The 14,871-nt window shown below is 30.4% G+C and overlaps 1 protein-coding gene across 1 annotated transcript; it reads right to left on the reverse strand.

Annotated features, from left to right (window-relative positions):
- Positions 1 to 6,034: 6,034 nt before the first annotated feature.
- LOC112526042 lies at positions 6,035 to 9,295 on the reverse strand. Its single transcript, XM_025136422.1, has 6 exons — positions 8,736 to 9,295; positions 8,352 to 8,578; positions 7,265 to 7,478; positions 6,906 to 6,991; positions 6,666 to 6,757; positions 6,035 to 6,587 (listed from the first exon to the last, which is right to left on the reverse strand). Exons 1-6 carry the CDS (start codon positions 8,805 to 8,807, stop codon positions 6,343 to 6,345), a joined length of 936 nt encoding a protein of 311 aa, XP_024992190.1. The 5' UTR covers positions 8,808 to 9,295; the 3' UTR covers positions 6,035 to 6,342.
- Positions 9,296 to 14,871: the final 5,576 nt, after the last annotated feature.

A 14,871-nucleotide genomic window follows, 5' to 3' on the forward strand; every position in this document is an offset into this window, starting at 1 on the left:
CCACATTCAAGAAAATTTATGGATCCGTCAATGAAAATGCAGTTAATTTTGTTTCCTTTTAATTATTTATAAACTAATCTATTTTTTATTAACTTGGATATCCAACCCGCTATGCGAGCCGACTAATTTCAGGGCGATCACCTGCTTTGCAGATAGCCCGGAGTTACCGTATTTGAATATCCATGGCCACAAGAGGATTTTTATTTCTTTTTGGATTTAAACCTAGGACTTCCTTGTACCTTTGACCTTTGGAGCCAAGCTCAAGCCAATCATACATCACCCTTGTGATTTAAACTAAAGAAAAACACACTTATTGCTATAGTAAATAGTGATAAAATGAATTTACTAAAATAAAACAGATTAAATATTATATTTTCTAAAAACAAAAGAATAGTTTATATAATATAAAATTAAAATTATTTGATCATTCTTAAATATGTTGTTTTTCTAAATTTAAATGATGAATAAAGAAAAGAAAAAAATTATGAAATCCACCAACTTCCATATTTCTAAATAATTAAGTTTTTTATTTGTTTCTTTCTAAATAAACAAACCATCAATTGGTTATTTACATTTTTTTTAATCCAAATAAACTACATGTAACCGGCTAGAAAGATTTAGAAGTAAAAACAAAATCTAAATCAATTTTATGGTTCCTGAATTTACATCAGGGGGTGTTTGGGATTGTTTATGAAAACAACTTATTGATTTATTCTGGTGTGACACTGGCAATAAGCACTTTTGAGTGTTTGGCTAAACAGCTTATACCAATGCTAAACCAGTAATAAGAAGTTTATGAAGAAGTTAAATCATTCTAACTTATAATAAGGACTTTTGTAGAAAAGCATAAGTTGTTTCAAATAAGCAATCCCAAACACCCCTAAAACTCCTTGCATCCAACGCCATTGGTCTCCCTCGCCCCATGTCGTTCGCTTTCCATTACCATCAATCGTCGTTGTTGGCTTCTACTATCGATTTCCCTCTTTCTGATACATTTTTTCTTCAATTCCCCCTCTTTTTGAACTGTCTATACGTAATCCATTGAATTGTTAGAAAAAAAAAAAGAAGAATTGGAAGACAAAGAAAATACTAAAAAAGGGAGATCGATGGTTGGGCCCAACGACGGGTGGAAAGGAGAACGGACGACAATGAGGTGACGAGGAGGAGCAATGTCGTTGGGTGCAAGGGGTTTGAATGATGTCGGGTTTGGGAACACGAAATCTACCTTTAAGTTTTCTCTACTTTAAACTATTTCTAGCTGATTACAAACTCCATATTAAAAGGACGTAGGTAATCAATTTTCAAAAGTTGAACAATTTATTTATAAAAAAATGTTCAAAGACTTAGGGACTGTTTACTTAAATACTTACCCGGTAAACATTTATCGATAAATTCAACATTATCACTTACTTATCAGTAAGATTTTGAAATCCAAAATAACTGTAAGGGGTTGTTTACCTAAATACTTTCCCGGTAAGCGCTTACCAATAGAAGTGAACACTATAATTTATTTTCTAGATAAGATTGTAGTATATCAAAATGGTATCGTGTGCAACAATATATATGGGAAGTGATTACCCAAATAAGAGTCGTCACCCTCACTTACCGGGTAATACTCTCTATCCTCATCATCACTCTTACCAAATAAGATTTTTGGGTCTTGTCATATTCGTCCGATGAGGAAAATTATCCGATAAACACTTACCGAATAAACGTTTAGTAAACGACCCATAACTATTTACTTATTAAAAGATTTGAATGGCTAATGAGAAGTTTCAATGTGAGATTTTTTAAACTTATCCCATAGAAAAAATGGATTTATCCTAATAAAAAAGTAGAAGTGGAAAGGGGTTGATATCCCCACCCCTTACGATCACTTATTCACCCCCTCCCTCTCACATTCAATCCTTTTCACATTCAACCCCTCTCACATTCGATCAATTTGTTTAATATTATAATTTTAAATTACACTTCATACCCCCTATAATTATTTAATTAATTTATTTTATATCTTTTACTTTTAAATTTTTCATTTTGCACCTTTATTAAATTAACATACATAATCATATATCAACTAAAACATGTTTAAAAAATACCTTTTTATTTTAACAAGTTACACCATTATAATCGTCTCGTTAATACCTTCGAAATGAGTCCAATATTGAATAGTTTTTGAGTTAATTATATTATTATATATTATATACACTGTGAAAAAAATCGTCAATCTCTTCGAAATAAACCCAATAATGAATATTATTTGATTTAATTATATATTATTATAATCGTATTTTAATTAAAATCCGTTAAAAATATGTTTTTATTTTAATAAGTTACATCATCGTAATCGTCTCATCAATAACTTCAAAATGAACCCAATATTAAACATCGTTTTATTTAATTATGGAACTGTAATTATATAAATATCATAAGGGTATAAAATAAAAATAAAGAAGTAAATAAATATAATAAATTTTTATAAAGATATAAAGTATAAATATTGAGAAAAATTCATATACAAATATATAATTTAAAAATTACATATTTTTAATATTTTATTAATTAATAATAATATAAAGTTAATTAATTTATATAATTATTAAAAAATATGTATTTTTATTACTTAATTAATTAATAATAATATTAATTAATTAATATATGTAATTATAATATAGATAAAAAAACTTGGAGGATATAATAGAAAAATATTTAAAAARTTGAAGGRTKAAAACTAAAAATATTAAAGGATTAAAATTGAAAAATAAAATAAATAAATTCATATAGGTGGGGTATAAAAAGAATAGGGGGAAGAAATAGGAAGGGTGGCGTTAGAATACCCCAAGTGGAAACTATAATCCATGAAAAAGATGTCAAAATCAGTAGAATATTGTATAATATCTTCATTTGACAATTTTAGACTTTTCAAAAATATTATATATATATATATATATATAATACAAATAAAAAGAGTTGTGCCTAACATTTATTATAAATATAAATAAAACAAAATAAACACCAAAATGATGTGGAAACCATGTGTGGGTGTCATCAAAATAGGTACATTTCTAGAACTGCTCATATGGCCTCATCCTAACACCATTCTTTACTATCAAATACTTTTAGTTTTATTTTTAAATAAAATTAAATAATTTTTGAAAAATGTAAATATATATACATATATATTAAAAAACCTGGATATCTTAACTCGTTTGACTAATTTCAGAATGACCACCTGCTTTGTGGATAGCCTGAAGTCATAGCATTTGAACCTCCGTGACCACAAGAAGATTTTTATTCCTCCTTAGATTCGAATCTGGGACATCCAAGCTGTTTTGACCTTGTGTAACTTTTAAACTATTCTCACATGTTTTCTTAAAGTATATGTTATTTACATACCTTAATCGTAACGGACTGTTTGTTTACCTCTTAATGGTGCTATTAAGAGGTAAATATCTGAATCGGTCACACTTTACTTCTGTTTTTGGTATACTACTCTGACGTTCTGAATGGTTCAAACTCCATCTGAATTGCTCATTTATCAAACTCTAACCATATCACTAAGTCGTGTCTCATTTCCTCAATTGCTCTCTAGTTTGGAACATTCCGTGATAGAAAAAATCTCATCCATCATCTCTCTCTCCCTTTCTCTCAATACGTAAAATTAAGACTTCACAATTGTTCGTTTATCGATTCCTTCGAACATATATATCAAATCCATATTCGAACGATACCCAATCAGTCTTTCTTTTGCTTCCTACTCTAATCTCAATATGAGGTGAAGCGAGTCATTGCTTTGAACTCGATGAACGTTTTGAAAAAATTGCTCTGTTTTTGTGGACGTAGCATATATGGCTTATGTTTGTTTTTATGAACCACCGTTACCCAAATCATTTTAGGATACAAATAGCTGTTAAAATTTGGATTTGTAAATAAAAGTCGATACTATTACATATCAAACTCGTGTGGATTTTTTTGGTTGATGTTATTTGAATTTCTTCAATCTGTTTCCTAGAGTTTTCTTAATGTCAAAATATTGACTTATTAAAACAATCGTGTTTCATTCATCGTTAAATCACATAAAGGGTTGAAAATGGTGATTTTATGTTATTCAGACTGTCTATTTAAAACAATTGCCAAACAATCATTTTTCATTTAGCACTAAATCATATAAAGTTTATTAATCATTCTGATCAGTTGATTATTCTGCACCAAATCATTCAGTATCTAGTAAACAACCCCTAAATACGCAACAAATAAACTCACACTCGTTTCATTATTGATGATCCACTAATCCCTAATCTTCATAAACACCAAAATAGCATTAGGACAAAGACTTTTTGACAAGTATGTTGAAATTGTTCTTTCTGGTTTTCCTAAAAATAATTTAAACACATAATTTTTTATATATATTTTAAGAAAATTAATTAAAATAGTTATTTCAGTTGAGTGGTTTTACCTCCCAGCTATTTCTCTCCAAAGTTTACCAAAATAACTCTAGGTCTGCAAAAAGCTATGCAAACCTAGCTAAACAACAAAAGAAATTACACTTTCTACCATTGTCCGTAAAAAATTACATTTTTCACCCCAGGTCCACAAAAAATTTACATTTCACACACAAATCCGCAATATTTTCTTTACATTTTTCACTCAGATCGGCAAAAAAAATTAAAGTAACAGACCTAAAGAATATTTTAATAGATCTTATAAAAAATGACTAAGAGATAAAACCACCGTACTGAAATTACTATATAATTAATTTCCCCTAATTTTACTATATTGGCAAATGACATATCCATGGAGGTGCTTCTTGTTTTTGGGCACAATCATTGCTTGTTTATTATTATTTTTTTATAATATTTAGATGTTACAGGTATGGTATTTTTATAAAAATAAAGATTTGATATCGAGTTAGATATAATTATTGATATTGACATTAAATCCGAATATTATCTGATCATAAATTCAAATCCAAAATCATTATCATCCGTCATCACCTATCAATTGATTGATCTTACTAATATACAGGAAACTATCACGTCTTTTTAATTTTGGCTGTCTGGAACAAATGTAACGTTCTTTTTTAATAACATCATGACTTTATTTCATATATTTCTTGTTATTACTTATTTTTAAACAATACAAGATTTTAATAAATATATTTTCCAACTATATATTAAATCAAAGGGTAAAATGCACAAAATAATAATTTACTTTCAATTTTTTTTATTGTAGCATTGTACTTCCAGTTTTTCTTATTACAGCAATGTACTTTCAAACTATTTTTTATTAGGACATTGTACTTTGAAAAATTTACCCATTATAGCATTGGGTAACTTTTTTTCTAAAATTTACCCATTACCCATTATAAGTTGTCCACATGTACTATAGTGATGCGACTTTCTTATGAGATAATGTGTCCACGTAAGTTGTCCACATGTACTATAGTGATCAGACCTAATATATAAATTTAAAAACATAAGAGGTGTCATGTTTCTATTTCAATACAACACATGTAGGAAAACCGTATCTTACATAAACAGATTCTTGTACATGTCTTATCTTATCCATCAATTATTTCTTTCAGTAATCAATAGTTTGGAGTTTTAGATAATCATATATTTATATTTTTTTCAACATATTTATAACGATATATTTGTAATTGTGCTCGTATTTATGTGTTTGTATGAGTAAAAGAGAAAAATAAACACGGATTTTGCATCCTTTATTCAAAATGACACAATTGTGGGATTTCATTAAAACATAGAAAAAAACGGTAGATACGTCTTTTAAAAGATTTATACTCTGATTGTAACGTCATTTCTCAATAAAGTAATCGAGTTATTTTTCTCTAAAACGTAAAAACAACAAATGCATCTTCAAAACAACATGAACTTGTTATCTAAAGGTTGCTTTTTGACGATCTTTAAAAAACCAATAGATGCATCTTTAAAAACACTTGAACTCATAATTTAAACGTCATTTCTTGATAACGCAATTACTTTAACATTAACCCGTCTTTTCCTTAATTTTTCCAAAGTTAACACGAAAGATGATTAAACATATACGTCAGGGAAAACCGTTTTCACATACTCAGACATCTATATATACAAAATCCCATAACTCCAGAAGTTTCAAAACACCTAGTTTGACACTAAGGCAATAAAGGGCAAAAAGGGAACTAATTTTTGGCCTAACATCCTCTCCCTGATCCTCTCTTAATGCCAAAAAAGAAACCGAAAAGGCGGAAAGAAAAGATAACCCAAAGACTTTCCACAAGTCGAAAACACCTCTCTTGCGTGTGGGTTTCACGCGAATCTTCCAAAAACGTCATATTTACTTGATCTATCAACCATACCGATACCCCATAAAGTAGTTAAAATCATGATGTTGTACATTTAACTGTTTTAGCCAGCAACCAGCCACGTTCAAAAGCGAAACAAGCTTTTCTTGGTCCTTGCCGCTCTTACCGGATATCCACACATCCCCTTGCATCTTGTAAGTCGCAAGTCCAAACGGAGGGAGTCGGATTCCTTCTTCCCCTTTGTCGTTCTTCTTCACCGAGAACCCATTCTGATCTTCGTTATCTGTATCTGGATCGATCCACACATACTACATAAGCTTTGATACAAAGATACTCTCCAAATACAACACAAATACAACACAAATACCTTGAAATGATGATGAAAGGGTGTGGTAGGTGAGAAAACATGTGGACAAGTCCTTTATGGTCCTTCCCAATGGAATGTGATATATTGGGTACCTGAATGTCACAAGGGCAAAAATGTCATTCAGACATGACACAATGATAACCTTGTTGTGATTTCATGTGCTTAATATGCACAAGAAATAATGTGTAATCATATCCGGTAAACAAGATGACATGATGTCTCATTAGCCAAGAGATATACCATGCAACTGCCATCCAACTAGCCGGCGAGAGATCAACACTTCTTAACGACATTAAGCCAGGGTGCTTTTGAGATAACATACAGATCTGTATGAAAAGAAAAGAGAAAGAAAAGGTGAAGGGCTTGAAAGGCACTTTAGTATATTACAGGGGTCATTTGTGAAAATCCAAAAGATAAACCACAATAATTGAGTGAAAACAAAACTGTGTCCGCATTGTGTGTCGTGTTAAGGTTAGCTTGCGTTTGTGTACAAGGGTCGAAAACCATTCTTACAAGTCTTGTAATCGAAAAAAATCGTAGAATCTACTTTTGGAAGGACCGTAATTTGCAGAATTATTCGAACGGAATGAAAATGGTACCTTGTCCATGAGAGGAACTCTCTCGTAAGGCGTTGATCGTTCAAAGTATTGAAAGTAAAGGTAACCCAATCGATCGTTGAAATGCAAAGGAGTCTCACGATCAAACACGCCTTCTTCTGATGAACATCCATCCCACCTCGACAACTTCTCACTCTCGCTCTCGTCACTAAACGAGTCGCTGAATGAATCCCTTGTTTCTGAATCCGTCTCTTCCCTGAACAAAAAAACACTTCGATCAGTTTTAATCCCTCCGTCCAATGCCATTGAGATTGTTTACCAGGGCCCATAGGAGTGTTTGAGATTGCTTATAAAAACAACTTATTGACTTGTTCTGATGTAACACCGGTAAAAAACACTTTCGAGTGTTTGAATAAATCACTTATGTTGATATCAAACTGGTAATAAAGAGTTTTTGAAGAAGTAAAAATCATCCCTTATAAAATCAAAGTGATAAATAATGTTTTTTATTAAATAAAATTTAATGTTTTAATTGAGGGGATAAAGTTGATAACTAAAAAGGAATATGCCCTCCACTTTTCCAACCACATCATGACATTATCCATAAAAATTAAAGTAAATGAAAAAGAAAAAGGAAATTTACATTAATGGTCCTAGACTATATTTTATTTTTCACTTTTAATCCCTTGACTTAATAATTTTACGTTTAGCACCCCCGAAATTATTTTTTCTTCACCAATATTCTTTTATCAGTTGAACCATTTTCCATAATTCCAACAAATTCAATATTATTTTATCTTTCGAGACTTTTTGAGTATAAAAATCAAAATCTCCACCAAATTTGCGTAAAATATTAATTTTATAAAATATTTATATAAAACTAATATAACATCATAACAAAAAATGAATTAAAAATGAAATTTAAAATACATAAATCGAAAATTTAATGATTTAAACATTCTTGGTTGTTAGGTATACGTCAAAGAGACGTTTTCCATAAACCACGAATTGTGAGAGACCAAAATGTCGATATCATAGTTATTTAATAAATGAAATAAATAATAATAATTAATAATAATAATAATAACAATTAATAATAATAATAATAAAATTTGATATATTTACATACCTTAAATAGTTCAAGGATGAATTGCTGGTAAAGATTTGAATGGCAGATAAGTAAGGAACAAAATACTGGATGATTGTTTCATCTTCTCCGGCGTCGACGTTAATCGGAACTCCGGCGCCGTAAGCACTCCATTCATCAAAACTGTTCCAAAGATCACCCAACGTGAAGAACTCAACTTTCTCCCTCTCCCATGGATGCCATAGCCTATTAAGCTTTGAAACCTCACTCTGCACCCAAATACACCGAAATTTTCAGTAATCAAACACAAACAGACAGCAAAACTAACATCTGGGTTTTCCTAAAATCGATGTTGATTCATATAACATCATAAAAAAAACATTTGGGGGTTTTCATGAATCGATGAAAATTTCAGTAGATTCATACCTTGGAGAGGAATTGGGATGGTACAACAGGTGTTGTAGAGTTCAAGAAACTTTCGAGATTGGACGATTGCATTGATCAATTCTTCCTCACAGAGAAAAGAAATGAAAAGGAAAGGATTTTTATATTGAGGTAAAACCTGAAGAACAAGAGAGATCACCGAGATTTTCGCCTGATTTACAGAAAGAAATCAGTATTTGTGTAAGAATTTATTGAATTAGGTTTTACGATATGGATTTCGATAAGGAAATACGAAAATGAAACGATTTATCTCCATAAATTTCGCAAGGATAAGTTGAAATAGGAAAGTAGAATAAACAGGGGAATGTTGTCAATCAATCCAACGCCGGTCGCCGGGAACAAAAGATTCCGGCGAGAGAATGGAAGGAAAGAACGAAAGCCAAAACTGAAAGTAGAGTAAATTGAAGATTGAGAAGATGCGTATTTGATGAGGGAAAGTAAATGAGAAGCAGAAGGGAAGAACAGAAGATGTTCGAATTTATGGATGGATGTGAGTCACAGAGCGGTCCAATGTAGGAGAAGACTGATGTTTTGGTTTGTTTGTAGTTCCAGAGATAGATACACAGAGATAGATACAGAGAGATGGAGAGAGAGAGAGAGAGAGAGAGAGAGAGAGAGAGAGAGATTCACTTATTATGAGACTGTCCACATGTCTCCAATTTTAGCATTTCACATTCACACACCACCTATTATTGGAAGTTTTTTAATATTTTTTCCCATTAAAAAATATATATTTTTAATTTTAAATATTTTCAACTTATTTTCATTAAAAAATTAATTAATTTCAGTCATAACCATTTTTTTATAGGGTTTACAAAAAGAGTCATAAGTCTGTAGTAAGTAATTTCAGTCATAAGTCATAACCATTTAATTAATTTCAACCCGATTTGCAAATAAAAAATTAAGATTGCAAGACTACAGTCTTTGCAATTTTAATTTTTTCTTTGCAAATCTGGTTGAAAAATGTAAAAAAAAATGCAGACCTAGGTGATAAAGGTAAATTCTTTTCTATAGATCTGGTTGAAAAATGTAATTTTTTTTGCAGACCTAGGTGATAAATGTAAATTTTTTTGTAGATCTGAGTGAAAAATGTAATTTTTTGTTGTGCACAAGGATAAAAAGTATAAATTTTTTGGTCTTTTAATTGGGTTCGCGACTCCAGACATGAGTTTTTCTGAACCTTTGATTAATTTAATAAATTTGAAGAGAAAATGATTAGTGGTATATAACTAATCCCTAAAAATAACTATTTTAATAATTTTTTTTCGTTTTTATAACTTTTTTACCAAAATGAATTAAAAGTTGAAATCTCTAAAGAATTTACATTTACAAGTGATTTTTTATTATTTAGTATAATTTTTATTATTTCGATACAAAATTTTATTTTGAAATTTAGAGATGGTTATAAAATGCGGTCGAGAGTAAATTAAAGAACCGATTTAATCTACATGATTGATTATTTACACGGATGGTTGAAATTGGTTTGTAAGAATTACACGGTTTGTATTAGAAACTCTCTCTATAGTGGGTGTTTCATTTATTTACAAGCCATCTAACAAATAATACAAACCATAATCAATTTTTATATTACGAAACAAAGAGATATTTATGGACAATTACCATAATTCATCAATTATGATTGATATATATATATATATATATATATATATCTGTCTATCTATCTATATAGGGGCTGGTTCAAATACTAACCAAAACTATTGTGCAAACTATGTTAACCCGATCTTGATCATTCATTTTCTCATCAAACGGTTCTTATTAAATTAGACTATAAAAATAATCATTTAATTAATATATTAATTGAGATGCCTATGAACAACGGTTCAGATGGTACTTTTGTAAAAACATCGCATGAACACGACGAACATTTATATGAACACGGTGAATGTTCATAGACATTACATGGATATGAACACCGTGAACATCAGAATTACATCATGATCAATTAGAGGGATCTTAAAAGATTTGTAACTCCTAAATAATTATTAGGGAGTTACATAAAGGTCAAATTACAAAATGACTCTTGTATTCAATTTATAAGTTACATTTGAACATAAAGTAAAGAAAGAATGTGATTGATTGATGTTGGTTAGTAGAGTTAACACAAAAAAATGGGTTAGTATTTGAACCACCCTCTATATATATATGAGCTTAATCAAATAAAAACTGTTTTGTTTGTGGTAACCGTGAGATACAATCTCAATTAATCATTTTAATATATTAATTATTCTTTTTAAATTAATATAAAAGGGCATGTTAGTAAATTATTAAATTTAGATTAAATATTTATTTATTAATTATATACGTTTCAAACTTCCAATTAATTTTGATTTTACATACCTAAATTACCACATGAAACCACAATCTCTTGGGTAGCACATGAAACCACAATCTTTTTTACCACAATGTAACACAACGTCTTGTGTTACCTAATACACTATTAATATTGTAACATCTTGTCCCGCATGGGTTTGCTACCAAGGAATCCTCACCATGGGTTTACTGGTTTAGGTAACACATGAAACTCACAATCTTTTTTTTTACCACAATGTAACATAACATGTTCAACGAAAGCCTACAAATTTTTTTCCACCTCTTCTCGCACAACCAACAGGATCTTTTGTGTTTTTTGTTTTGATTTGCTGAAATGTAATTTTAGAAGATTAACGGATTTCTAGGGCGCTCAAAATAGTCTCATTACATTAAATTTTTTTGACCCTTTTGCCCTTATTTACATACTCATATTAAATATTGGAGAGTTATTTTTGGAATTTTTCTTTTATTTTCAACCATTGATTATTAATTTGTGTGGTTGAGATTGGATCTCACAGTTACTACAAACAACTCAGTTCTTTCTTAAATGGGCCCCTATATATGTTTATATGTATAGAGAGGGGGGGGGAGAGAGAGAGAGGGGGGGGGGGGGAGACAATCATTTGTTAACAAAAAAAAAGGTGTTAACTTTGTTAACTTGTATCGGCCAATCAAAATCCTTCCCTCTAGTTGGTTTTAGATGGCACACTTTTTACGAAGAAGGGATGGTTATGTACTTTTCATTTTTATAATTATTGTTTTTTTAATAAATGACGATTATACTTATCTTCCCTTGATTTAAGGTCAGTTAATTATAGATATTATATTTCAATTGATTTTTTATTTGAGAGTACCTTTCTCTGGTTAGTGGCAATGATGCTTTATTAAGAGGTTTTGTTCATCTGTGGAACACCTACATAGATGCTCATCCATAATATGTTCATCCACTCTGCTTTTTTTGTTCATAAGTGAATGTATCTAATGTTCATGGTGATGATGCTTTATTATGATGTTTTATTCATCTGTGAAGCACCTACACATATGCTCTTCCATAGTATGTTCGTCCACTATACTTTTCTATTCATAAGTGAAGGTTTTGATTAATGAACATAAGTGAAGGTGATGGTTTATGAACAAGTATGTACTATGACCTACTATTCATAATTGAAGGATCTATTATTCATAAGTGAATATTTAGATTATTGTAGGTCATAAGTGAAGGTGCTCATCCATAACCGTCTCTTACTTGGAAACATATATATTATAGGTGTTCATTTGTGAATGGATACATGTTAAAAAATCTTAGGACTGTTCTATAGCAAAAACAATGAGGTATGTTCATATGTGAAACACCTGCAGAGATACATCCGACAAACCCAAAACATTATATCATGAAAAATCATCACGGTAGCATGTCCATCCAAAATTTATTAGTGGCATGAAAATCGAGAAGCTTCCATAGCGATTTCAATTCAAGCGATTTCAAATCGTTTTTTAAACCGCCATATACTACTGTTTTACCAAAATACCTTTGTACACCTGTGATATTGAATACAGATGTGCATACCATTGACCCGATATTACAACATTGCCATTGAATAATCTAATATGTTGATTAGGGAATTGAATGGATGAGATTAGCTAACAAAGTTTACACTATTTTTTTGATCAACAAAAGAGGGGGACTATATATATACACTATATATGTATATACATATATATATATATATACATATATACATATATACATATATATACATATATATATACATATATACATATATATATATATATATATATATATATATATCGCCATAGGTTACTTTGAGAAGTGGTAAGTAAATAAGTGATCATAACCCTTCATACGGTCAAGATCGGATTTGAGTAGTTAAGAACTGCGGCTTTGATTGGTTAAAATTTGCGGTTATGCAAAAAATAAAGTGGTAGTTTTGTAACTTTTACAAATAGACGGCAAACGTATTCATATGTGAACCCGTGTAATTCACATATAAACTATTTTAACTTATTCACATATGAACCGTGTGATTCACTTATGGACTAATTAACTTATTCAAATATGAATCCTTGTGGTTCACATATAAACTAATTAACTGATTCGTGGGTTTATATATGAATCAGTTAGATAATTCACATGTGAACTAATTAACAGGTCTACATATGAACATAGAGTTCATATGTGAATCACACGGGTTCATATATGAACTTGTTTGTCGCTTATTTACCCCTCTATCTCTCACATACTCATTCGAGGAATCACGGTGCTTCACGGTCAAAGCCGCAAACGTTGACCAGATGAATGGCTAGGATCACTTCTTTACTTCTCAAATACTTACCACTTCTCAAATGAACCTCTCCCTGTATATATGTGTGTGGAAGATGATAAAGTTCTTTAATTATGATCATAGCTTTAGATTGAGAAATAAAATGAAATCAAATATTTATTAGACTCAAAGGACGGGTACGATTGGTTTGTGAATGAAACGTCCCATATATATATATATATGTGTATGTGTGTGTGTGTATAGGGTTCGGTTCACGTGAGATCAAAGGTTTTTCGTGAGACCCGTAAGACCAATTTATGTTCATTGATCAACTTTATAAGCTAATGATCTAATGGTCTAAAGTTGCACGATGACAATTTTGTGATTATTGAGAAGTCTTGTGGCGTTTATGAATGTTCAGATTGTAGATCTAATCCAAGGGTTGAGAATTGGTCTTACGAGTTTCACGAAAAACCCCTTAGTCTTAAATGATCCCAAGTCCATATATATATATATTGTTAGGACTGAAAAATCAGTATTAATTGTATTCGTCTTGAAAGATTAATTTTAGTCTATCATTGTAAAGTCAGCGTGTTTGACTTTCATAGACTAGTTTGACTTTGACTTTGTATTAATATGTTGACCATATAAATATGGTTTAATCTTTGTAATTAGARAGAGAGGAGCTTAATTGCAATATTCAGATTAAGAAGAGAGTTTGACTGAGCTTACATTCATTGACTTTCTCTCTCAAGTGTTCTTGATGTTCTTGGATGATTATCTTGAATCTGCCATTGAAGGAAGCTTAATATGAAGATTGATCAGATATTGTGGACACACAATTGGTATCAGAGCTGGAATGCAAGAAATCAGGAAAAGAAGTTGATCAGATAAGTTTTTTTTTTCTGAATTTTTCGTGTTCTTCGTGTTCTTGTCATTTTTTTTCGTTTTTGATCCGATTTTTCCATAAAATCTTGTGTTTTGATGTTAAAAACATGATCAATATGTTCGAAATTGAATTGTGAATCTTTGTTGTTCACAAATTTTTGTGATTTGATCAAAATAAATCAAGATTTAATCGGTTTTTAGGTTTTTAAATTTTTTTTGTGTTCTTAAATTTTTTTCGTAAATCAGTGTTTTGATCCAATTTTTTTAAATTTTTTTTGTTTTTGTGTTTTTGTTAGTTTTGATCTGTTTTTTTGAATTTTTTTTTGTTGATTCCTTTTGTTAAATCGTCCAAAATTCAAAGGCCCAATCCATTTTCAAGTCCAACCGGTTTAGGCCCATCTCTTCATCCAGCCTCTTTACTAAATCGCTCAGGTAAAGCCTCTTCTAAATCAATCAGTTTGAGCGGATAAGGGATAAACCGCACGTTCTTTAACCGGATTGTTCATCGCATACTTCTTGACAGGATTCAATCGGATTCGTACAACAGGTAAGTCTTTCAATCTCAGGTTTAGGGTTAATATTTGAGCGGTGTTCATCTAAACCGATCATCTCTTGAT

The sequence above is a fragment of the Cynara cardunculus genome, assembly GCF_001531365.2.
Source record: "Cynara cardunculus var. scolymus isolate 2C chromosome LG 13, CcrdV1, whole genome shotgun sequence".
NCBI lineage: Eukaryota > Viridiplantae > Streptophyta > Magnoliopsida > Asterales > Asteraceae > Cynara > Cynara cardunculus.